This window comes from Gastrolobium bilobum, unplaced genomic scaffold, assembly GCF_033153095.1.
Source record: "Gastrolobium bilobum isolate Gb01-03AN ecotype WA unplaced genomic scaffold, APGP_CSIRO_Gbil_v1 utg1885, whole genome shotgun sequence".
NCBI lineage: Eukaryota > Viridiplantae > Streptophyta > Magnoliopsida > Fabales > Fabaceae > Gastrolobium > Gastrolobium bilobum.
In genome coordinates this window covers 706,014-731,381 of record NW_026899589.1, presented here as the reverse complement: position 1 = coordinate 731,381, position 25,368 = coordinate 706,014, and the positions used below count along the sequence as shown (strand labels likewise).

The window sequence follows — 25,368 nt, the reverse complement described above, 5'->3', positions numbered from 1 at the left end:
CGCATTTATTTTGGATAAAATCCTATCAGATGACACGTAATGGCTCAGAAATTTTTGCATGGATAAGCCCAGCCCCACCTTACCTCCAGGTTACAGCAACATGAAATAAATAAAGCAAGTGGAGGGACCCACCACCCACGACTCACGAAGTCATGGATAAGTTTCCACCTCAGAAAAGCCCATGGGATATGGGTGGAGACTGGAGAGATTCTTCAACACGTGGCAACACCATCGCCCAGCCCCAGCTACACCGGAACTTATGGACCTTCTGTGTTGGGCCTAGATATTTTCACCCCTTAAACCTCAACTCTTTGGTTTCACACACCCACTGTTTACATACCTACCCGGCCCAATATAACGGGCCTAGCGTTGGGCTTTAAACGAGGCCCATTCTCATCAAAACGAATCAGATGGTAAGCGTTTTGGGGAGAAGAGAGAAGTAGCTAGAGACGCTTAGAGCTTCTCGATGGCTACCTTCATCAGCTTGGGCACACTGTCACTATCGTCTTCTCGTTTCTTCAGTCTCGGAGCTCCGACTCGTTACCATGGTTATCCAAACCGACCCGTATTGCCGCCTCTCAAATGTTCCTCTTCTTCTTCGGATTCAGATACCGCCATGCCTCCCAACGGTTGGGCTCACAAGCTGACTGCAGGGCTCGCCGGAATCGGTTTCCTCGAAACCTCGTACCTCACTTACCTTAAGCTCACCGAATCCGAAGCCTTTTGCCCCGTCGGCGGCGCCACCTGCTCCGACATACTCAACAGTGATTACGCCATCGTTTTCGGTATCATAACCTTATAGCCATTTGATTCTATCAGAATTTGGATTTTGTGTGGATGAACTGTATTGCTGGTAAAGTGTTTGAAAAATGGTGTGAATGAAGGTTCTTTTGCATTTGGCAGGTTTTCCTCTTCCTATGATTGGGATGGCTGCGTATGGCTTGGTTGCTTCTCTTAGTCTCCAATTGGCTACAAATAATTTAGCTTTTGGGATTAACAAATCGAATGCTCAACTTGTATTGCTTGGAATCACAACCTCCATGGCAGCTGCTAGTGCGTATTTTTTGTACATTTTAACCACGAGATTCTCTGGGTCATCTTGCTCCTATTGCCTACTTTCGGTTCTATTGTCCTTCACCTTATTCTTTGTCACAGTGAAGGTTCATTTTGTTACAGCCTTTGTCTTAGTGTTAACACTTCTTTTCCATGTTGTTGCCTGATTGGTTCTCTTTTTGGAATTTCTTTTATAGGACCTTGGATTGCAAGAGACGTATAAACAAGTGGGCCTGCAATTGTTTATTGCTAGCTTAGTGATTCTCACTCTCAACACCTCCTATAGCAATTCTAAATCTGCTTCCTCAAGGTGAATATTATTGCTTTTCTCGCAACTAGATTAGCACCATTTCATCACTTCTACTTGTTTATTTCATTTTTTGGGGTTATGTAGTACAATTGTGTTGTCACTTACCAATCGATGCCATTTATCAATTATCTCTAATTGTCATTTTTCTACTGTCTTTTGATGCCAGTTTCAAGGTTGGGTTAGTTTGTCCATTCAATCCATGCCTTTACTTACTGCCCTTTCCAATATTTCCTTGTTCAGTTTATCTTTTTCCATAAATTTTTGCTTTCGGGCTTTCATCTCATTGCTAATATTTCCTTGTCCAGTATTTCTTTTTCTTAGATGTTTCAGCTTTATTCATGTTGACTTATATATGATGTGTAGAATGTATTTAAGCTGCTATGGAACATTTTGCACAGCCTTCATGTATGTTATGTGTCCATAACAAACAGATTAGGGTTTTGGCACAAAGACATAGCAAATTGGAAATAGCAAACCTCAACTCGTATATGACAACGTACTAGTCTAATATCGTAAATCGTAATGTGGAACTGTAAGAAATGGGTGACGTATTGACTTGGTGGTTACTTATAGAATTTTCATTTGAAGGATAGGTTTATTCTTTCAAATGAACCTCAGCTGGTAGTATTTTTTTTGTCTTTTTCCACTCCCATTGGAGATGAAACCTAGGTGAATGCTTATGCTTGTAACAGAAAATTCAAAATTCTCAATTTTTCCGTTGTCTACCTTAGCAGCCTGGCTGAAGTTGAACTGCCATATTATGCGACTGAGATTACAACTCCGTCAAGCCCGTTTGCAATATCTCTAGCAAGGTATTTGCAATCCATAGGTGCTAAAATGTATGGAGCTTTCTGGTGTTCGCACTGTCTAGAACAAAAAGAGGTATGTGGTCACTTGTAATTCCTTTTTAGATTTTTAAACATACTAATTGGAATGTAAATCATCATCATCTGTTATGCATTTCTCAATCTTGAAATTGTCATCAATTCTTGTGAGAAGTGAATGACTTGTGTTGTGTAAGATTAGTTTAGTTGTTAGAATTCAACTTCGGTAATGTAATTTTCAATCGAATGACTACTGCTTGACCTTGGTTTCATAAGGAGTTGTCAATGGATTCATAAATTTCATGGTTTATTTCTTCTTCATGAAAACTTTTACTGCTCTTGGTACTGTCATTAAATGCCTTTTTCTATAAGCCTATCATAGCATACTAACGTACTTAATTTTAATTTGTCAACCTATCTTTCTATGCTTGATAATGTCCAGAGAGGACAGTTCACAAGCCTTGCTTGCTACAGTTTGTTGTTTAACTTGCTCTCAAGCATAATAATTCCCTTAACCCATTGATACAGATGTTTGGACGAGAGGCAGCTAAGCAGTTGGATTATGTGGAATGCTTTCCAGAAGGATATCGGACAGGAACTAAAATGATCAAGGCCTGCATGGACGCCAAAATTGAAGGTTTCCCCACCTGGATTATTAATGGCCAGGTAAAGAAGGCAGTAGGCTGTAGGCTGTGATTATAACTGGGTACCCCACTCTGCTCTACCCAAATTTGTTTCGTTCTCATTGCATTTGACATTTCCTGCAGGTTCTGAGTGGTGAACAAGAACTATCGGAGCTGTCTCAAGTGTCTGGTTATAATGAATCTGTTCAACCTAGTTAAGGCTTAGGCTGAATGTTACAAAGGTAGCAATGTAGTAGCACATTCACTGTATAGCTTATAGGTGAGTTGTTTGTCCTTTGTTATACACAATTACACATACGTACATATGTATATATTCCTTTGCATTTCGCATTGGATTTTACTTTGGTACTCTTTCTATAAAACATGGTATTGTAAAAATTAAATTTAAAAAAAAAAAAAATAGCGTTTTGGAGCAATTGGTGAGGTTGTTCACTTTCATCCAAAAATCACATATTTGAGTTTCTTTGCAGATTGCAGGTCTAAGCCTGCTTACAATCATTTTTCATCCCTGTGCTTGCAAAATCGGGTTGCAAAGTCGGGGAGGCGTTGTGAATCGGGTTTTGCTTAATCACCCCTATAAAGAGAGTCATAAGTATCTAAAAGACGTATTACTCTGGTCTTCAATATTTGACATAATGTAAAAAGTAGTATATTATTCTGTTGTTTAGAAGTGCCGAAAGTAGACGGCTATTTTGTAAGCAAATGTTTTTTAAATTTTAATAACATAAATCATGGTTATGTTTTTTTACATTAGATTATTAATTATTTATATATAGCAAGTGCTGAAAGAATAAAAAGCAGCGTAGATATTGAAGAATAATTTAAAAATACATAGTTTGAAAAAAAAATGAACCAAAAGAAACATAACAAAGAAAGGTATAACTATAGGGTCTTTTTGGTTTCATAACTTCAATTCGTTTTATGGTTATCTCAATTTTCTTTTTAGTCTGTCAAATTTGTCCTAAGTGCTATCCTTGTTATAAATATGGGTAATATATCGGTACTGTCACAGGAATTTTTTTTTTCTTCCTACAGATACAATTTTCTATGGCCCATGCATTGTGTTTTCTCTCTCCTTTTATCATTTTCTCTCCTAAATTATTGTGTCTATAGAACAATTTTCTTTTTTCCTTTTTTTTTTGGAAATCAATTTTCTTTTTTCCTACAACAGCATGAATGCATTCCCCTATAAATATTTAACGAAAATTGTGGATATAGCAACTGATAACTTTTAACTAGGATATGTATTTTTATTTTTATTTTATTAGTGATTTGGTGATGAATATATAAATTTTAAAAGGACTTGAGAAGAAAATGAAATGATATTGGTGTGGAACAGAACATGAAATTCGTAAGGAATAGAATGAAAACTGATTTACCAAAAAAAAAAAATAGAATGAAAAGTGAGATATTTCATAAAATGAATTTTATGCATTGTTTTCTTTTGCAAACTCGCGGAACCTAGTGTAGGATCTCGTCTGCGTATTTATGCTTTAAAAAACTATACTTTCTATATAATTTATTTATTTTTTGGTATGCTATAATTTATTTATTTAAATCCTGCATTAAATTATAATATATTTATAATATTTTTAAATTGAATAAAGTTCATGTTTATAAAATTCCAGACACTTGCAAGTGACGAATTTACAGGCATACGCACGCGCGTATATATATATATAATTTAATTGTAAATTAATTAATTTCACATTAATTGTTTTCTATAATAGATTTACTTTTAGAATTTATGTAAAATTGATTACCAAAAAAATTATTTAAAATTAATTAGTGAATCGAGTTACTAGTTAAAATTAAGATAGTCATAAAAAAAATAGAGTAAAACTTTGTTTGGGTCTCTAACAAAATATACTGTCTCACTTTAGTCTCGTAAAAAAACAGTCTCGAGATTCTTAAAAAATTTAAAATGAATCCATTTAATTGAAATCATAGTCCCTCACAAATTCAAAAAAAACACATATTAGACCTAAAAGGACTAAAATAGAGTCTACTTTGAATTTCATAAAGGATTGGACGACTAATTTTATTTTATTTTTTTAAGAAACTAAAGTGACCATAATTTTTTTGAGGATTTGTATCTATCATTTAACATGACCACAACAACTTTTCTACACACAATATTTTGTGGGACCCACAATTTTTAAGCAAAAAAAAAAAACTCCAGCACGCAAAACAAATCTCTATAACATAACACAATCACTTTTCTTACATGAACTCCAGCACGCAAAACAAAAGTATATTGAGTTTTGTAATTTACAATTCCTTTGCTTTAAGAGATAATCGAATCAAAATTAATTAATTTTAACATTTTAGTTTATTTTAATATAAATGAACTTTATTTTAATATAAATGAACCTTTTTTATAACTGAAATGGAATATAGATTTGTTTTAACATTTTAGTTCCTAAAAACATCGAAAAACAATCTTGTAAGGAAATAATATTGAACTAGAATTATAGGGCTTTTCCCCAAAGGGAGCCCTTCCAGAAATTCTCCAAGGCCAAGGCAAAACCCAGGCCTAAGAGGGGGTTTGGAAATAGTTTTCAACCAGCAATTGACGCGCCTCGGTTAGAACCTCACTAGCTGCGTCATTGCCCCAAGCGCAAAGATGGTTTTGTTATTCACTTGGCTCCTCTTTTATATAAACTCGAACCTCAGTCATTCCTCCTGTCAGCAATGTGAGACTTCTCCTTTACACTGTCCTCCTACCTTCGCTTGAATTGTTAAGGCGGAACTTCTATGTTTTTGCTCTCCAACACCACACGCCACTTCAGCATTCTTTACGCTGAACAAAAAAATTCCAAAATCATATTCTTCAGGACCTTATATATATAAAGAGTCATAAAGTTTCATGTGGTGCTTGAAGGATATATAGAGATTGAAGGATATATAGAGCTTTGTAATATTTACGCTTCAAATTCAAAGGACTCTTACATGAAAAGTGTATTAGAGAATAATATAAATCATTAAAAAGACATTTAACTAATACTTTAAAATTTCGGGTTGAAACGATTCTTAGTTAGTGTCCTTTCCAATATTTCGTTGTTCAGTATATCTTCTTTCATAAAGTTTTGCTTCCGGGCTTTCATCTCATTGCTAATATTAATTTTCTTGTCCAGAATTTCTTTTTATTAGATGTTTCAGTTTTATTCATGTTGACTTATATATGATATGTGTAGAACGTATTTAAGCTACTATGGAACATTTTGCACAGCCTTCATGTATGTTATGCGTCCATAACAAACAGATTAGGGTTTTGGCACAAAGACATAGCAAATTGGAAATAGCAAACCTCAACTCGTATATGACAACGTACTAGTCTAATATCGTAAATCGTAATGTGGAACTGTAAGAAATGATTGGTGATGTATTAACTTGGTGGTTACTTAAGGAATTTTCATTTGAAGGATAGGTTTATTCTTTCAAATGAACCTCAGCTGGTGATATGTTTATTTTGTCTTTTTCTACTCCCATTGGAGATGAAACCCAGGTGAATGCTTACTCTTGTAACAGAAAATTCAAAATTATCAAATTTTTCCGTTGTCTACATTAGCAGCCTGGCTGAAGTTGAACTCCCATATTATGCAACTGAGATTATAATTGGGTACCCTACTCTGCTCTAGCCAAATTTGTTTCGTTCTCATTGCATTGGACATTTTCCTGCAGGTTCTGAGTGGTGAACAAGAACTATCAGAGCTGGCTCAAGTGTCTGGTTATAATGAATCTGTTCAACCTAGTTAAGACTTAGGCTGAATGTTACAAAGGTAGCATTGTAGTAGCACATTCACTGCACAGCTTATAGGTGAGTTGTTTGTGCTTTGTCATACACAATTACACATACATACATATGTATATATTCCTTTTCATTTCGCATTGGATTTTACTTTGCCACTCTTTCTGTAAAACATGGTATTGTAAAAATTAAAATTAATATTATAAAAAAAAAAAAAAACATAGCATTTTGGAGCAGTTGGTGAGGTTGTTCCCTTTCATCCAAAATTACATATTTGAGTTTCTTTGCAGATTGCAAGTGTAAGCCTGCTTACAAACATTTTTCATCTATATGCTTGCACAGTCGCGGAGGTGTTGTGAATCGGGTTTTGCTTAATAACTCCTTTAAAAAGAGTAGTCGACAAAACGAGCTCAGCTCTATAGAAAAGTATGAAAGGATTGAATGATAAGTGTTGTATTGCTTTGTGGCAGATAGCCAATTATATATACAAAGGGTTTTATTTTTCTTATGTTGCATGAGACAAATTGTCTCATGCAACACACAAAAAGTGAATGGGACCCACTAAAAAAGAAGAGAGAGAAAATAAAAAAGCGGGTCCCACCCACTTTTTGTGTGTTGCATGAGACAACTTGTCTCATGCAACATAAGAAAAATAAAACCCATATACAAATGACAACAAACTGAAACAAACGATAACAAACTATCGTAACAATACTATATAGAGAACAAACAAACTATCTTAACCAAACCATACAGATACAAGATATTAACAAACTCTTCCTAAAGACTTGGTCTTCATTAGTTGAAGAATAAGATCAAAGGTGATCTTATCCTAACACTCCCCCTCAAGTTGGAGCATGTAATGAAGAAATGCCCAACTTGCTGCGAAGAAAACCGAATTGCTTCATGCCAAGGGCTTTGGTAAAAATGTCTGCAATCTGCTGATCGGAACGAACATAAGAAGTAGCGATTGTATTTCGTAAAACATGATCTCGCACAAAATGACAATCGATTTCTATATGCTTGGTGCGTTCGTGGAACACTAAATTAGCAGCTATTTGCATAGCAGATTGGTTATCACAATGTAAAAGCATTGGCTGTGAATGGGGAACATCAAGAGAGGTTAAGAACGATTTGATCCATAATAAATCAGCTGTGGCTGCTGCCATTGCGCGATATTCAGCCTCTGCAGAGGAGCGTGACACTGTAGGCTGTTTCTTTGTTTTCCAAGAGATAGGGGAAGTGCCTAACATAATAAAATAGCCTGTGACTGATCGCCTGGTAAGTGGACAGCTAGCCCAATCGGAATCAGAATAAGCTCGAAGAAGAAGGTCATTTTCTGATTGAAGCAGTAATCCTTGACCGGGGTTAGCTTTTATGTATCGCAAAATACGTAAGACAGCTTCATATTGAGCTTCGGTGGGATTCTGCATGAATTGCGATAAAACATGGACGGATTAGCTTAACTCGGGTCTGGTAATAGTCAGATAAACTAGACGTCCTATGAGCCTTCTGTACCGTGCTGGATCCGAGAAAGTGGGACTTTCTGTAATAGCAAGTTTATGATTTGTTTCAAGAGGAAAGTCACAAGGTTTGCATGCAAGGAGGCCAGCATCTTCCAATATGTCGAGAGCATATTTTCGTTGGCTTAGAAAGAGACCAGAAGAACTGTGAGCCATTTCTATTCCAAGAAAATATTTTAAAATCCCCAAATCTTTGATATGGAAGCATGAGTGGAGGAAAGTTTTGACAGCATTGCATGTGGTTGCATCATCCCCAGTTAAGATAATATCATCAACATAGATGAGAAGAGCGATGAAGTGACCATTCTTGTGTAAGGTGAATAGAGTATAATCAGCCTTAGATTGAGTAAAACCGTAGGACTCAAGAGATGACCGCAACTTAGCAAACCAATTTCTGGGGGACTGTCGCAATCCATAGAGTGATTTATATAAGCGGCATACTTGATGGGGTTTGTGATGCTGGAAGCCTTGAGGAACTCGCATATAAACTTCCTCTTTAAGATCTCCGTGTAAGAAGGCGTTTGTAACATCTAACTGGTATAATTTCCACTTCTTGGCAACTGCTACTGCCAGAAGTGTCCTCACACTAACCATCTTTGCTACAGGAGCATATGTGTCAAAGTAATCTTCGCCAGGTATTTGATTATTACCAGCAATTACCAGCCGTGCTTTGAATCGCTCCACAGTACCATCTGAATTGTATTTGATGCGGTAGACCCACTTACAAGGGATTGCACGTTTACCAGGTGGCAAAGAAGTAAGCTCCCATGTTTTGTTTTGCTCAAGTGCATCAATTTCCTTTCGCATTGCTAAACGCCATCGTTCATCTGTGACAGCTTCTTTGAATGATTTAGGTTCGACTCTAGAAGAAATGGCAGCAAGAAACTGTTGATGTTCGGGAGAAAATTTAGAACAAGAAACAAAGTTAGCAATGGGATAAGGAATACCTGAGGATAGACTGGAGGAGGTAGAAGAGGCTGCTGGATTATGTGCTATGACATTGGTGCATGTATAATCCTTGAGATATTTGGGAGGATGGCGAGAACGATGACCACAACCCAAAGTTTCTGATGCAGTAGTTGATGGTATTTGAGACTGTTCATGTTGGTCGACTAGATTATCTGATGTAACAGTTCCTGGTAGTATGGACTGTTCATAGTGTGCAACCAAAGGTAAAGAGCGTTGGTCAACATCTGCAGGAGTTGTAGGATGTGGTGCAATTTCGCAATCAACTGATTGAGTGGAAGAAGATGCGTCGTGTGCAGCCGGTGTTGGTTCTGCTTCAACATGAGACTGCATCAGTTGGGAAACTTCAATGTTGGTAGGAGTTTCTGTTTGGGTTTCATAGGGAAAGATGGTTTCTTCAAATACCACATCTTTAGAGACAAATATGGTCTGTGTATCAAGGTTATAAAGCCTCCATCCTTTCTTGCCAAAAGGGTATCCCAGAAACAGGCATCGGACTGACCTTGCAGCAAACTTGTCTGACGATTTGGGACGTGGATGAGCATAACAAAGGCATCCGAAGACACGAATGTGATCGTAGTTTGGTGTACGATTAAAAAGGCGTTCAAATGGAGTCTGTCCTTGAAGAAGAGGTGTCGGGGTCCTGTTGATTAGATGAACAGCAGTGAGAACACATTCTCCCCAAAATTCAATGGGAAGATGAGCTTGAAAGCGTAGTGCCCGTGCTACATTCAAAATGTGTCTGTGTTTCCGTTCGACTCGTCCATTTTGTTGTGGTGTGTCCACACATGATGTTTGGTGTATAATCCCCATGTCTGAGTAAACCTTACGAAGATTAGTAGCACAGAACTCTGAACCATTGTCGGATCGTATTATTTTGACATTGGCATTGAACTGAGTACGAACCATCAAGAGAAACTGAGATAAGTATTGGAACGTTTCAGTTTTAGTCTTCATTAAATAAACCCAGACATTTCGGCTAAAATCATCCACAATAGTTAAAAAATATCTTGCACCAGTTAAAGAAGCAGTTTGATATGGACCCCATATGTCACAATGAATAAGATCAAAACATGAAGTAGTTTTATTAATGCTAACAGGAAATACAGTGCGAGTTTGTTGTGCTCTAAGGCAAATATCGCATACTGAAGAAGAAATTTCCTTATGTTTATTCATTGTAACAAAAGGGAGAAAATGCAAGGACTGAAACGACGGATGACCCAAGCGACGATGCCAAATATCTGCAGTCTGTTGTTTTTGAGCAGTACATGTAGTAAGGGACGATCTTTTATTTAAGGAGTCATGCACATAAACACCAGCCTGCAATCTACCCAGTCCAATCTTGATCCTCGTTGTGGGGTCCTGCAATTCACATCCAGTGTGAGTAAAAGAAATAATGCAATTTGTATCAGCAAGTAATTGAGCAACTGAGATAAGATTGCATTTTAATTGTGGAACATATAACACATCCTGAAGAATAATATTGTATGTCAACTGAAAAATTCCTCGTTGAACTGATACGAGTTGATCACCATCTGGTAAGCCTATGGAAGTAGGTGGAATGGATTCAACATTCGAGATTAATTGAAGATTCCCAGTCATGTGTTGAGAAGCACCACTATCCACTAACCAGGTGTAATTTGGAATGTGCTTACCAGAAAGTGTTGTAGTATTAACAGAGGGTGTAGAGGGAGAGACAACCATGTTGGCAATCTGCTGAAGAATCTCAGGAGTCAGATTTGGAACGAAATTCGGGTTGGAAAACGTAGGTATGGCAGCTGCGGTTTGTGGTGCAGGAGAACTAATTGTGTAGTTCCTTTTGTCATAGGGTTTGCCACGTCCTCTACCCCGACCATAGGGTGGTTTGCCATGAAGTTGGTAACATTTAGAGACATCATGGTATAGCTTACCACAGTGGCTGCATCGAACAGGATCAGCATTGGAGGAAGGGAGTTTTTGAATATCTCTTGTAGCATAGCTGAGCACATCAGTTCGGGTTTCATGAGTCTGAGCCATATGGAATTGAGTCTCTTCTTGAACTAACGTGGAATACGCTTTGTTCAGAGATGGTAGATTTGGTTGGTTCAGCAGTTGTGTGCGGATTGTGCCAAACATAGCATTGTCCAGGCCTAGGAGGAATTGATAGACCCGATCATCAGCCATTTCTTTTGTGATATGTTGAGTAACAGGACAATGAGCACCATAAGGGCAATCAGGTAGTGCGCGTGCAGCATTAAGTTCATCCCAAGCTCCCCGTAGTTTGGTATAATATTGACTGACCGAAATGCCCTGTTGTCGCAACTGGAAAAGGTTTGCTTTCAGTTGATAAATTTTGGGAGCATTTTGAATGGAGTAGCGTTCCCGTAGATCATCCCAAAGGGCCTTGGCTGTGGGGAAATAATGAATATATGGCTTGAGTAGAGGATCAATAGTGTTGTGTATCCAACTGTTGATCATGGAATGGCAAAGAGTCCAAGTGTGGGTTTCATCAAACGCATCATTGGCAGGTTTGGTGATAGAACCGTCGATGAAGCCAACCTTATTTTTGGAAAGGAGAGCATTTTTAAATGCTTTGGCCCAGACATCATAGTTAGATTCTCCTTTCAACACCACATTTGTAAGGAATAAGCCAGGGCTATCAGATGTGGGCATGAAAAATGGGGAACGAGGATCAGAAGGTTTAAGGGTAGGTTCGATGGCTGCTTCTGATGTGAGTTTTGCATTGGTATTGTCATTGGCAGCGGAAGAATCTGAATCAGCCATGGGAAATTGGATCGTTACTGTTAATCTGATACCATATAGAAAAGTATGAAAGGATTGAATGATAAGTGTTGTATTGCTTTGTGGCAGATAGCCAATTATATATACAAATGACAACAAACTGCAACAAACTATCGTAACAATACTAATACTATCGTAACAATACTATATGGAGAACAAACAAACTATCTTAACCAAACTATACAGATACAAGATATTAACAAACTCTTCCTAAAGACTTGGTCTTCATTAGTTGAAGAATAAGATCAAAGGTGATCTTATCCTAGCAGGCCAACCCGTCCAACTCGCCAAACGGAGCAGGGCGGGATGAGTTTTTCAACCCACCTCAAAAGCGGAGCGGGGGCGGGACGGGCTCATTTTTTGGCGGGTTGATGGCGGGCATAGGCAGGCCGAGACGGGTCAGTGTAAAATAGGCTCGGGTTGACGGGCCAACCCGCCCAACCAGCCCAACCCTCCAAACGGGACAGGGCGGGCTGAGTTTTTCAGCCCACTTTCAAAAGCGGGGCAGGGCGGGCTGATTCATTTTTTGACGGGTTGATGACGGGGTGGGGCGGGGCGAGCCCCCCACTTTGCCACCTCTAGTCATAAGCATCTGAAAGACATATTACTCTGTTCTTCGATATTTGGCATAATGTAAAAAGTGGCAAAAATAATAATTAATTGCAAGATGTCATGTTTGGATTGGGCAAGAGTGGTCACGCAAATCTAAGTTAGGCGTGACCCACGAGGCACTCACGCCTAAATGAGGCGTGACTCGTTTGGTATTATTGACACATGGCACAAACAGTTAACAGTTCAATGTAACACTTCAGAATGTCATAAATTTTGACTCGGGTATTCAAATCAGGTAATTTGTTTTTTTTTCACATAATTTTTCGAGATTTACGCAATGACACCTCATTTGGTATGTTTTATCTCTCGCAAATAAAATTCGAATTTACAACAATAGTACTATTAGAGCATTTAAACCCAGAAGTCTCCTAGTTCTTTTCGAACCAACACCAAATGCAATCTTCTTTTAAAAAATCTTGAAATTATAAAAAAAAATACAAAAAGCAAACATCTATTGAATAGAGATAGAAGCCGCGAGACACAATGAGAGAGTGTGTGTTCTTTGTCTTTGTTGAGAACAACAATGGAAGTGGAAGAAAGCGGGAACGAGATGTAGTTTTTTAAAAAAGTTTTTTTAAAAATAATATAATATAAGGGAAAAAGGTTTGTCATTTTAAATGACACACCTTTTGTTCTTTCACTATCACAAAGATGTGTGACTCATACCTTTAAAAAAATTTCCCCTCCCTCTTTCCCATGATCTATCTTTCTCTCATTTAAGATGACACAATTTTGTATACTTTTAAAATAATACACTTTTTCCATAATATAATGTGGTCCCGTTCCGGTGGTCCCTTTTTAAAATAAAAATTAACATATGCCAAAAGGGGCATCCGGCCAATTGCAGATTTTTCACGGGACTCCTAGATTCTTCCTTGTGGATTTTATGCTCTGAAATATGCTTTGATAAGAGGGTTTGAGGTGCTATATATGTTTATAATAATACATTTTTCTGCATCTATAATAATATAATTCACCTCAAACCTTCTTATCATAGCATGTTTCACAACATAAGAACATATTTTTAATGAAATACATCAAAAAAATTGTATTTTTTAATGCAACTTAAAAAACATTATATTCTCACAAATGTCTCTCACACTTTTATATTGTGGCAGTTTTATAATAGTATAATTATTGCAAATTCGAACTGTATTTGTGAGATATAAAATATGTCAAATGAGATGTTATTGCATAGATCTCAACAAGTTATGTGAAATAAAAAAAATACTTAATTTGGACACCTTATTCAAAAAAATTGGCCTTTTCGAAGTTTTACAGTTAAATTGTTAACTTTTTGCACTACATGTTAATTAGAGTAAACACCTTTTTTAGTCCCTAGCAATATCTATGAAGTCTTTTTTAGTCCCTTGCAATAAAAAAGGACCAAATTGGTCCCTGAAATTACAAAAAAAAGGGTCACATTAGTCATTATGTGAACTCCACCGTCACGGTCAAACTAACGGTGCCCATGTGACACGTTAGTGTGATGACGGGGCTTGCACGAGGACCATTTTAGTCCCTGACAAAATGCACGGGCCCAGGTCCCTAACCACGTAGAAATTGGACTTGAAATGTCTACTCTTGTGCTATGAATGCAAGAAAAGATTATCTGCAAAATGGGTCGAGAGATTTTCAATTGAGCAGACGACGTCGTCTTCCTCACTCCAGTTGGGACCTTCAGACTTATCCGCTTCGTCATCCTCACTCGACCATCCCCATAACATGTATTACAAGGTGTTGAAATTTCCTCAGTCCCATTGCATGAAGAGCACGTCATTGACTGCTGGAAGATGCCTAAAGTAGTTCTTGTTGATGTGACAACCCGACCTTGACCTCCACAAGTGCTACATCTGGATGGTGTAGTCCCTGGTTTAGCACCTGAACCATTGCAAGTTCCACAGCTCTCTAATCGCCTTATCTCTATCTCTTTTTCTACACCAAAAACTGCTTCTTCAAAGCTCAAACTAACTAACTCCCAAAATGCTTAATTCATGCTTTCCTCACTCCACAAATTCCCTCTCCTTTTATCCCCTCCTTTTATCAGAAAGGGTTATAAAATGGTGGGTAATCAATAAATAGTTAACGAACTGAAGCCTGATGTGATAATTGATTTTGCTTTACATAAAGATGGCATTTGAACAACACACTGCATTTGAACATATCAATTTATAATAATGGAGATATGATCATGTAGTCAGATAAGGACAGGAACAAATAGAAATACCACTCTTAATTTCAGATTTACTAGCATTTCTTGAAACCCCAAGGACAGAATAAAAATCCTGCACATTGACAAATAAAGGACGTTCAGCATAATATATTGAATAGTTCATGACAACTATACAATTTAACTAAGACTAATGCTTTCATAGAGTACAAATTACACCCAATTTTTATGATTATATCCCTTTTCTTCCCGATGATGATAGAGAAAACAACATTTAAAGTAATTTATCTCTTTCTCATGGTGTGATACAAGTGCACCACCAAGAATCATGAATAGGATTATAGGAGCTTAAAACCTCGAATTTATTGTTAAATAAATTTGTGCCTTAGAAACTGATATTAACAGCACTCCCCTTCACGACTTCCATTCTACAAAACAAATATCTAGTCATCGAACTTACTTGTGGCTAGATGATGCAACCTTGCCTGTCATGCTGGATCTTAGTAATAGCTGAGGACGAATTCCCCATTGTGCAGCAGATGTACTACCAAAAGGTGTTATGGCCATCCTATATACGATAATTGATATGACCTTTGTTGATGAACTTCTGTTAGCTGCAAAAGTTATAAACTGAAATATGACATGCTAAACATGGTAAAAGACAATCTAAACAGAAGCAAACAACTAAAGGAAGAAAATAGATATAGGATGCAACTTGAGGAGGAGAAAGATAGTTCAAGCTGCCACATGATACAATGAGCTGGAAGTAAGACTAGTGAAAAAGAAAAATCCTAGAAACAATGAAAAACCTTTTGGAGCATGAGATTTCACAAAATTGTGGACATAAGTTTGAAATATATAATTAAACTTTTTGATACCATTAAGAGGTAGTGTTCTACAGAATTTGAATCGGGTCCTTCTAGATTTAATATGTCCAGTTATTCACTGTTATTGATCAATATCAGGTCCATTCCAAAAGATAATCTTTTCTTGCATTCATAGCACAAGATGTAAACATTTCAACGAAGTCTTGTCTTATTTTTATGTGGTCAGGGACCAAAATGGGCCTCGTGCATTTTGTCAGGGACCAAAATGGTCCTCGTGCAAGCCCCGTCATCACACTTACGTGCTACATGGGCACCGTTAGTTTGACTGTGACGGTGGAGTTCACAGAAGAACTAACGTTGCCCTTTTTTTGTAATTTCAAGACCAATTTGGTCCTTTTTTATTGCAAGGGACTAAAAAGAACTTCGTAGATATTGCCAGGGACTAAAAAGGGTGTTTACTCTATAATTTTAATAACGTATGGGGTTGGAATTACAAGGTTGATTAATATGTTACCTTTCTTGTTACCTAAAAGAATAAATCATGGTGTTATTTTATCTTACGTTAGATTATTAATTATATATATAGCAAGTACTGAGAGAATAAAAAGCAGCGTAAAAATTGAAGAATAATTTAAAAATACTAAGTTTGAAAAAAATAAAATTAACCAAAAGAAATATAACAAAGAAAGGTATAAGTATACTTTTTGTCCTTTTTACCTTAAAAGGTCTTTTTGGTTTTATAACTTTTATTCGTTTTATGGTTATCTAAATTTCTTTTTAGTTTGTCACATAAGTGCTATCCTTGGTATAAATATTTAACGAAAATTGTAGATATAGCTGCAGAACTGGTACCTTTTAACTAGGATAATAAATTTTAAAGACTTGAGATGAAAATGAATTAATATTGGTGTGGAACGAATTACAAAACATGAAATTCGATAGTAATACAATGAAAAGAAAGATATTTCCTATAATGAATTTTATGTATTGTTTTCTTTTGCAAACTCGTCTCGTCTGCGTATTTATGCTTTAAAAAACCATGATTTCTATATAAATTATTTATTAAATACTGCATTAAGTTATAAAAATAATCTATGTTAATATTTTTAAGTTGACTAAGAATCATGTTTATAAAATTCCAGACGGAAGATTAACACAACTAGAGAATTATTTCAATGATTTAACTTACAATTGACATTTCTACCCAAAATATATATATATATATATAATTGACAAATTTTTCAATATATATATATATATATAGGATCTTTGACATCAAATCTTAACCGTTGATTTTTGTCAATTAACGGTTATTATTTATTGAAAATCAAATTTATTAAATAATTATTAATTCTCAATAAATGATAACCGTTGATTACCGTCGATCAACGGTTAAGATTTGATATTAAATTTTAAAATTTGACATTGTGTCGAAGGATAATTCTATATATATATATATATATATATATATATATATATATATATATATATATATATATATATATATATATGTAGGATATTCTTACTACCAATTTTTTTTACTACCACTCCACTACCACTTTAATCACTATTTTATTCACAAGTTATTTTTTTTTTCTCTTTTCATTTAATTTTTCCTCTAATCCAATGATGATTAAAGTTGTAGTGGAGTGGTAGTAAAAAAAATTAGTAATAAGAATATCATAACTCTATATATATAATTTAATTGTAAGTTAATCAATTGCACATGAATTGTTTTCTATAATAGATTTATTTTCTTAATAAATTAGAATTTATGTAAAATTGTTTACCAAAAAATTAAACTTTTGAAAAATTAATTGGTGAATCGAGAGTTAGAATTAAGATAATAGAGTCATAAAATAAGTATATTGGGCTTCTAGGGTTTAGACATAAGAGTGGAATCAAAATTAATTAATTTTAATATTTTTGTTTAGTTAGTGTAAACGAACCTTTCTTATACCTGAAAAGAAATAGATTTATTTTAGAATTTTATTAATCTCATGTTAAAAAATATAGTTATCTCATGACAAACTAGTGAGTTCTACCACCTAAAAAAAAAATGACACAATTATTAAAATGTGGGTAAGAATTGTGGGTAAGAAAGAGAACTTATATCACGTGACATAAAAATAATTTTTTCCTTTGTTTTAACATTTTTGTTACTCAAAACTCTGTAGAGCACTTCTGTAAAATTGATTAAAGAATCGAGTGTTAGAATTAAGATGGTACAGTTATAAATTAAACGTATATTGGGCTTGTAGTGTAAATGTAAATTACCATGGCTTTAGACATAGAGTCGAATCAAATTTAATTGATTTTAACATTTTAGTTTATTTTAATGTAAATGATTTTTTCTTATTTTAGTTTGTTCTAAAAAAAATGACACAATTATTAAAAGGGTTTTATATATTTGATGTGGGTCCCACTTAAAAAGAAAGAAGAAAAAATAAAACAAGGTGGGGCCATCACTTTTTGTGAGAGTAACATGACATTGTAAGTTTCCTACAACATGATATATATAAAACCCTTATTAAAATGTGGATAAGAAAGAAAACTTATATGATGTGACATAAAAATAATTTTTTCCTTAGAATTAAGATAGTACTTTTATATATTAAACGTATGTTGGGCTTGTAGTGTAAATGTAAATTACCATGACTTTAGACATAGAGTCGAATCAAATTTAATTGATTTTAACATTTTAGTTTATTTTAATGTAAATGATTTTTTCTTATTTTAGTTTATTCTAATATGAATGAACCTTATTTATTCTAAGATAGTACTTTTATATATTAAACGTATATTGAGCTTGTAGTGTAAATGTAAATTACCATGACCTTAGACATAGAGTCGAATCAAATTTAATTGATTTTAACATTTTAGTTTATTTTAATGTAAATGATTTTTTCTTATTTTAGTTTATTCTAATATGAATGAACCTTATTTATTCCTGGCAAGAAATAAAGCTTTTTCATTACAGATTCCTATAACATTGAAAAACACTCTCGTAAGGAAAAATTTTGAACTAGAGTTGCAGAGCTTTACCCCAAAGGGAGCCCTTCCAGAAATTCTCGAAGGCCCGGGCAAAACCCAGGCCCAAGAGGGGGTTTGGAAATAGTTTTCAACCAGCAATTGACGCGCCTCGGTTAGAACCTCACTAGCTGCGTCATTGCCCCAAGCGCAAAGATGGTTTAAGCAATCACTTAGCTCTGGTTTTATATAAACTCCAACCTCAGTCATTCCTCCTCTCAGCGGTGTGGGACTTCCTTTACACTGTCCTCCTACCCTCCCTTGAATTGTCAACGCGGGGAACTACTATGTTTTGCTCTCCAACACCACACGCCACTTCAGCATTCTTTGCACTGAACAAAAAATTCCAAAATCATATTCTTCAAAACCTTATATATATAAAGAGAAGGTATATATCATAAAGTTTCATGTGAACAATCGAAGAAGAATGTGGAAGCAAACTATGGGATGCGTGAAGGATACATAGGGCGGCTAAAATAAAGCACATAAAACAACTCATATAACGTACAACTTCTTTTTGTCCAGTAAGTTATTTTCCATGTCTCACTTATGAAAATTGGGGCATTGCTCGATCCGCTAGTGGCAGCCACCATTTGAGAGAAGCAGATATTATACAAATAAGATGGGGAAAGAAAATTATTTCTTTTTCTTTTCCCAAATATAGAGGAAAATTTTCATCAATATTCCATTGAGGTGTAATTGAATGATAGCAATCATAGTTGGTTTGCGATTTTAAGTTACTTATTGTGTGTTGATTTCTAAGGCTTGCAGGCAAGCTTCGTCTGTCGGTGGAAATAGAAGGTGGTGGTTTTGAGAGAATCTTTGAATCTAGCTGGTTTGAATTGTTAAAATTTTCTTATTTTCTTTTTAATTTTATTTTGTTGTATGCACACATACACACAAATACACATACATACATAAATATGCATATATACATATATATTTTCTTCGTCGGTACATGCAACAGCGGCAAAAATGACAACTCATATATATATAAATAATATTTGGACAAATTAAGAATTCACATAAATATACGCAGGATTCTTTTTATTGAACTCATTTCCTTTCAAGAGGCAATTCTAGTTTATCTCAACAAATATATTTGTTAAGACCGGTGTTAATTTTTGCACATAATTAACTACTACGAATATAATTTTAATGCATTATTGACATAATATTTTTTAATATTATCAATTCAATTATGTATTATTAAATTATTAAATAAGTTTGATCATTATAAATATATATCTATTATGAGGTAGGATCATTTGACACCAGTGTCAAATTTGAAGTTTGATACCTCACCTGAGAGCAGTTAGATCAAAGAAGATCAACGACTCTGATTTGTAAGCATGTGACACCATTGATCTTTTTTGATCTAACGACTCTCAGGTGAGGTGTCAAACTTCAAATTTGACACTGGTGTCAAAGGATCCTACCTCATCTATTATATAAGGTCTAAATATTTTAATGACGAGTCAATAAATTAAATGATAGAATGCAAAATTATAATTATACACTAATAGGGTATCCAAATTGGATTTTTTTATCTAATTACGTATTGTTAAATTATTGAAAGATATTGACTTTTTAGGATTGTTTTCATCAAAACTGGTATTGTTTTAATAAGGGGATAATGCATTGTAAAATAACAATATAACCAAATTTTACATTAACTTGACTTAAACCCAAATATTAGTAAATAATGTTGTCTAATTGCATTTCATAATTCATGCGAAGAATTAAGAAAGATTAGAGTAATTTGATGATAACATTAAAAGAAATAGATGTAATAATATCAAATTTGTAGAAAAAATATTATTATTTATTATCTATTTTTGTTTGAAAATAAAAGTAATGCAATTTTTCGTAAATGATAGGTATAACTGTAATAATATCAAATATGTAAATATAGGTTGATGATGGTGAAAAAAATAAAAGACTTACTTACCGTGATTTAAATGATTACACTTAATTAATATATATATATATATATATATATATATATATATATATATTTTGAAGTATATAATGAGTCTTTGATACATTTTTAAATAACAGGGAAAAAAAACAGAAGAATGCAAGGGGAAAAAAAGATAAAGGAATCCACTTAAAAACAAAAATAAGATAATGGAATCTACTTTAAAAAAATAATATTATTAAAGGAATGGTCAATGAAGAGGCTGGATAAATTTGGTAATATTTGCATAGCCCTAAAGTATGACTATTATTTATGATGCAACAACCTAAAAGAAAATACATTCAACATTCCAATTTTGAACATTATTTTTCCTACATATTACGAATACAATTTGAAAAGAAAAGCTAAAAGCGAAAGATAAGAGAAATAAAACAGATAAGATATTAACTACAAAAAAAAAAAAAACAGATAAGATATATTATTACTTAATTGGAAATAGATAAACAAATGAATTCTTTTTCGGAATAACAATTCCCTGGTTTCCTTCTCTCTACTCCTTCTTTCTTTCTTTAATTGATCTAAATTAATTTAAATATGATCAAGTTAAAAAATCTATAATCCAATTAGCTGAAAATCAAAAAAAAAATTTGCATATTTTAATTGGATTCAATCGATTTTATATTTGGTTGGTAAAAATCGATCCAATCCAAACTGATCTAATATATTATATATTATTTTCGAAAGATGTTGATTTGAAATATTGTTATTTTGTACACTTGGAATCTTTTACGTTATTGATAACAAACTAACTTATTTTAGTTTTTTATTATCTATTTTAACTATTCATGATTTTTAATATTTATTTTAGTTTGAAGACTTAAATTTTATTATGATTTATAACTTTGAATGATTTTATTTTGATATAATTAGTTATTTGTATGACTGAAATTTTAGGCTTTTTAAAAAATTAAAAATCGATCCAATCCAAACCGAATAAACTTGAAATGGATTGGATCAAATTATAAAAAAAATTCAAATCGAAAGGATTGCATCTGATATTTTTTCTTTAAAATCGACAAATCCTAATTTTCTCATTCCATATTGTTCGGTCCTAGAAAGACTGTATTGCTATACCGTAAGCATGGGTGTATAGAAACCTTTTTTGTAGAGTTGCCCTTCCACAATTGTGAAACAAGCTGAGTTCTTCACGAGTTTTCTGTCTTCTTGGGTGTCGTCGGGCAACTTCATTTCTCTAAGTAAGCGACTATTGGCCTTCTACAGTCTCCATTATTAGTTATAACCATGATGCAGGTCGGCTCCGGGATGCTCTGCTGTATGACCGTTCGATGATTTCCCGATCCTTTCGAGCTGGCGAGCTTTGACAGGATGTCCGCTCTGTTGTTCTCATTTCGGAGTATGTACTGGACCACCGCCTCATCGAACTCGGCCAACAGTTCTCTAACTTCTTGGAGGTATTTCATCATTAGTGGTCCTTTAGCTTGATATATTCTTTCGACCTGCGAAGTTACTAGCTGTGAGTCACTGAGGATTTTTATCCTTCTTGCTCTGTGCTCTTAGGCAAGGCTTTTTTTGTCGACCTGGGCGGAAACCTGGTTAAGGCCGTCAGGCGACCTGTGAGATGCTGGATTTCTTTTTTGCTTTTAGGTTGCTTCATCTCAAGGACGGCCTTGCATTTGTTAGGGTTGACTTCAATTCCCTTGTTGGTGAGCATGAAGCCCAAGAACTTCCCAGCTGGTACCCCAAAAACGCATTTGGCCTGGTTCAATCTGATTTTTCGAGCCCTCAATTGCTCGAAATTTTCTCTGAGGTCAGCTACATGTGTAGTTTTGTACACCGACTTGACGATCATGTCGTCAATGTGCACCTCCAGGTTCCTTCTAATTTGGTTTTGGAAGACACGGTTCATCATCCTTTGGTAAGTCGCCCCGGCGTTCTTGAGGCCGAACGGTATGACGTTGTAGCAGAAATTTCCTTTTTCCGAGATGAATGCGGTCTTCTCGTGGTCATCTGGGAGCAGTGGGATTTGATTGTACCCAGAGTACGCATCCATGAATGACAGTAGTTGAAATCCTGATGAATTATCAACTAGCTGATCTATGTTGGGCATCGGGTATGAGTCCTTTGGGCAGACCTTATTGAGGTCAGTGTAGTCGACGCAGATTCTCCACTTCCCACTAGGTTTTTTCACCATCACCACGTTGGACAGCCAAGTGGTGTATTGTATTTCTCTAATGAAGTCAGCTTCTAACAGCTCGTCCACATGTTCGTTCAGAGCCTGCGTCGGTCAGGACCTATTTTTCTCTTCTTCTGAGACACTGGTTTCGACCCAGGGTACTTAGAAAGCTTGTGACAGCAAAAGGTTGGGTTTATTCCCGGGATCTCCGATGCCTTCCATGCAAACACGTCAGAGTTCTCATTGAGAAAGGAGACTAACTTCTTCTTAACCTCGGCCTCCAGGTCCTTTCCCACTTTGGTGTGTCCTTTGCCATCCTCCCCAATATTGACGTCTTCCAACTCTCCTTGAGGTTCTGGACAATGTGCTTAGAGCTCCTCCCTCATGTCCAATTCGACTAAGTTTACTTCGTTTCCACATGGGTATACCGACTGGTCTCTGGTAGGGGTTTTACCTCCGTCTCTGATTCTAGGGGGAGATGACGGCCCTCCATGATTGATCCTTAAAGTCTCGTAATAGCACTCCCAGGACTCTTTCTGATCCCTTCTTATAGTGATGACCTCATTTTTTGATCCCACCATCTTCAGTGCTTGGTGTTTGGTGGAGACTAACATGTCCCACTCGTGGATTGTAGGTCAGGCAATGATCACATTGTAGGAGGAAGGTGCATCTACTACCACAAATTGAACCCTTCTAGCTCGGAACGATTCTTTCGTCCCCAAGGTCAGCTTCAAGTCTATATATCCCTTTAGAGGGGATGACTCTCCGTTGAACCTAATCAGCTTGGCGGCGTAGGGTTTCAGGTCTTTTTCATCCAAGTTCATCCTTTGGAAAGCGTTCCAAAAGAGTATGTCTGCCGAACTTCCACGGTCAATGAAGATTCTCTTAACCCGGCAGTTAACTAACACCCCGGTAACCACCAATCCATCAGTGTGTCCAGGTACGACCATTTCTAGGTCTTCTTGAGTAAAGGACAGTCTTGGGGGAGTAGGGTTGTTGGCTCTTCCTTTGAAGGTTGGCCTGTCTCTGACGGACATGACCTCCTTTAGGTATTTTCTTCTTGCATTTGCAGTATCACCTCCTCCACCCAAAGCTCCGCTTATCACATTGCACTCGAATTTAGCTTCTTGAAACTCCTCATCTTTATCTTCGACCTTTTTGCCCTTTGGAGGACGGTCTTGTTCCCGATCTTTTCTCTCCTCCCTCTTAAGGCTGTGACTTCTGCTCCGACTTCTTTGCCTTCGCTTGCTGTTCTTCTTGCCCTGAGTTCGGATAATGTATTGTTTCAATTTCCCCTCTCTGATGTGTTTCTTGATAGCATCTTAGAGATCCCAGCAGTCATCCGTGATGTGACCGTTCTGGTTATGGAAAGCACAATATTTGTTTTTGTCCAACCCGCTCTTGCTCTTGAGGGGTCGAGGTCTCTCAACATTACGCATCTCGGTCTGAGCCACCTCTTTCCATATCCGAGATATGGACATGTTTAATGGTGTGTAAGTGTCATACTTGGTTCTTGGAGATCGGTCATCCGATCTCTTGTCACGAGAGTCGTTTCCTTTCTTTGATCCCTGCTGATCCCGGTCTTTGTTATTCTTGCTTGGGCTCCAGCGATTCGGACTCCGTCCTCTGGACTCTCCATAAGCCTTATGTATGTCTTCAATATCTATATATTTGTCCGACCTTCGTCGGAACTCCTCCAGATCGTTGACCGGGTTCTTATAGATTGACTTTGCGAGTGGAGAGTCGCCATCTAATCCTGAGATGATCAGATGCAGGTGTACTGGTTCAGTTAGGTTCCGGACCTTGAGGGCGACATCTTTAAATCGATCGAGGTATTTCCTCAATGATTCATTCTCCTTTTGCCGGATTATTCCTAAGGCATAGGCCGGCATCGGATGTGCCTTACTCGTTGCAAAATTCAGACGGAAAGTTCGAGCCAGGTCCTCGAACGAATCGATCGAGTTCCTCGGGAGCCTTGTTATCCATGACATTGCCTGACTTGTCAATGTCGTCGCAAAGATTCTGGCCTTAATAGGTCCAGTTATCCCGTTGAACAGCATCTCGGTATTGAAAGCCTCTAAGTGGGCATCTGAGTATTGACTTTCGTCATATGGAGGTATCCTAACACTTTTGAATCTCGGCGTAATTGCCAAGTTCATGAGCCTTTCAGTGAATGGACTATCATTAGCCTCCTCATCATGGAGATAATTATCTCCTTGGTTGTTGACCGGTCCTCTGCCTTCTTGGTGGTTGCCATGGCGAGGGCTCCGCACAGTCTCGGTTGTCGTGGCCGTGTTCTATTGTTGCGGCCTGCCAGTTTCAACTTGGCCTGCTCCTCCAGCTCGGCCTTCAGTGTTATGGTTTCGTAGCTCAGCCTCCAATGCCTCCATCCTCTGGGCATCCAACCTTTGTTAAGCTAGGAATCTGTTCTCCATCTCTTGCATCCTTTGAAGGATTGCATTCATGGCCCTAGTGACCACATCCCCTGGCTGATCATTCTGTGGAGGTGGACGTGCTGTCTCCACCGACGCGTTGGTCTGGGCTCTGAAGGGCGGCACTTGCGTGCCGACCTCTCCGATCTGGACATCCACCAACACAGGAGACACTTTTGATTGGAGATGTTCCAGCGCAGACAGGTGTGGCAGCGGCTGGGCAGTGCTGGAAGTCGAACGGGTGTTCGTCATCGTGGAATGGGAATCGAAATTTATCGTTCCAGAGACGGCGTCAATGTTCGGTCCTAGAAAGACTGTATTGCTATACCG

The 25,368-nt window shown here is 36.4% G+C and overlaps 3 protein-coding genes and 2 non-coding genes across 7 annotated transcripts; 2 read left to right on the top strand and 3 right to left on the bottom strand.

Annotated features, from left to right (window-relative positions):
* Nucleotides 1-437: 437 nt before the first annotated feature.
* On the top strand, nt 438-3,579 carry LOC133291772 (thiol-disulfide oxidoreductase LTO1). Of its 3 annotated transcripts, XR_009748835.1 has the most exons (7): nt 438-785; nt 904-1,160; nt 1,251-1,363; nt 2,095-2,245; nt 2,716-2,853; nt 2,955-3,090; nt 3,302-3,579. XR_009748835.1 is itself a non-coding variant. In XM_061490097.1 (6 exons), exons 1-6 carry the CDS (start codon nt 467-469, stop codon nt 3,027-3,029), a joined length of 1,053 nt encoding a protein of 350 aa, XP_061346081.1. In that variant the 5' UTR covers nt 438-466; the 3' UTR covers nt 3,030-3,257. The 3 variants fall into 3 exon arrangements, 2 of the variants coding, with proteins under 2 accessions (XP_061346081.1, XP_061346082.1); XM_061490097.1 differs by lacking the exon at nt 3,302-3,579 and having other exon boundaries at nt 2,955-3,257; XM_061490098.1 differs by lacking the exon at nt 3,302-3,579 and having other exon boundaries at nt 2,098-2,245; nt 2,955-3,256.
* A 1,729-nt stretch (nt 3,580-5,308) lies between these two features.
* Nucleotides 5,309-5,459, bottom strand: LOC133291805 (U4 spliceosomal RNA). Its single transcript, XR_009748837.1, has one exon. It is a non-coding gene; the product is annotated as a U4 spliceosomal RNA (small nuclear RNA).
* A 12,487-nt stretch (nt 5,460-17,946) lies between these two features.
* Nucleotides 17,947-18,626, top strand: LOC133291741 (uncharacterized). Its single transcript, XM_061490050.1, has 2 exons — nt 17,947-17,954; nt 18,491-18,626. Exons 1-2 carry the CDS (start codon nt 17,947-17,949, stop codon nt 18,609-18,611), a joined length of 129 nt encoding a protein of 42 aa, XP_061346034.1. The 3' UTR covers nt 18,612-18,626.
* On the bottom strand, nt 18,499-18,649 carry LOC133291806 (U4 spliceosomal RNA). Its single transcript, XR_009748838.1, has one exon. It is a non-coding gene; the product is annotated as a U4 spliceosomal RNA (small nuclear RNA).
* Nucleotides 18,650-23,241: 4,592 nt separating this feature from the next.
* Nucleotides 23,242-24,765, bottom strand: LOC133291740 (uncharacterized). The gene is made up of 2 exons (XM_061490049.1): nt 24,002-24,765; nt 23,242-23,905 (listed from the first exon to the last, which is right to left on the bottom strand). Exons 1-2 carry the CDS (start codon nt 24,763-24,765, stop codon nt 23,242-23,244), a joined length of 1,428 nt encoding a protein of 475 aa, XP_061346033.1.
* Between the last annotated feature and the right edge of the window lie 603 nt (nt 24,766-25,368).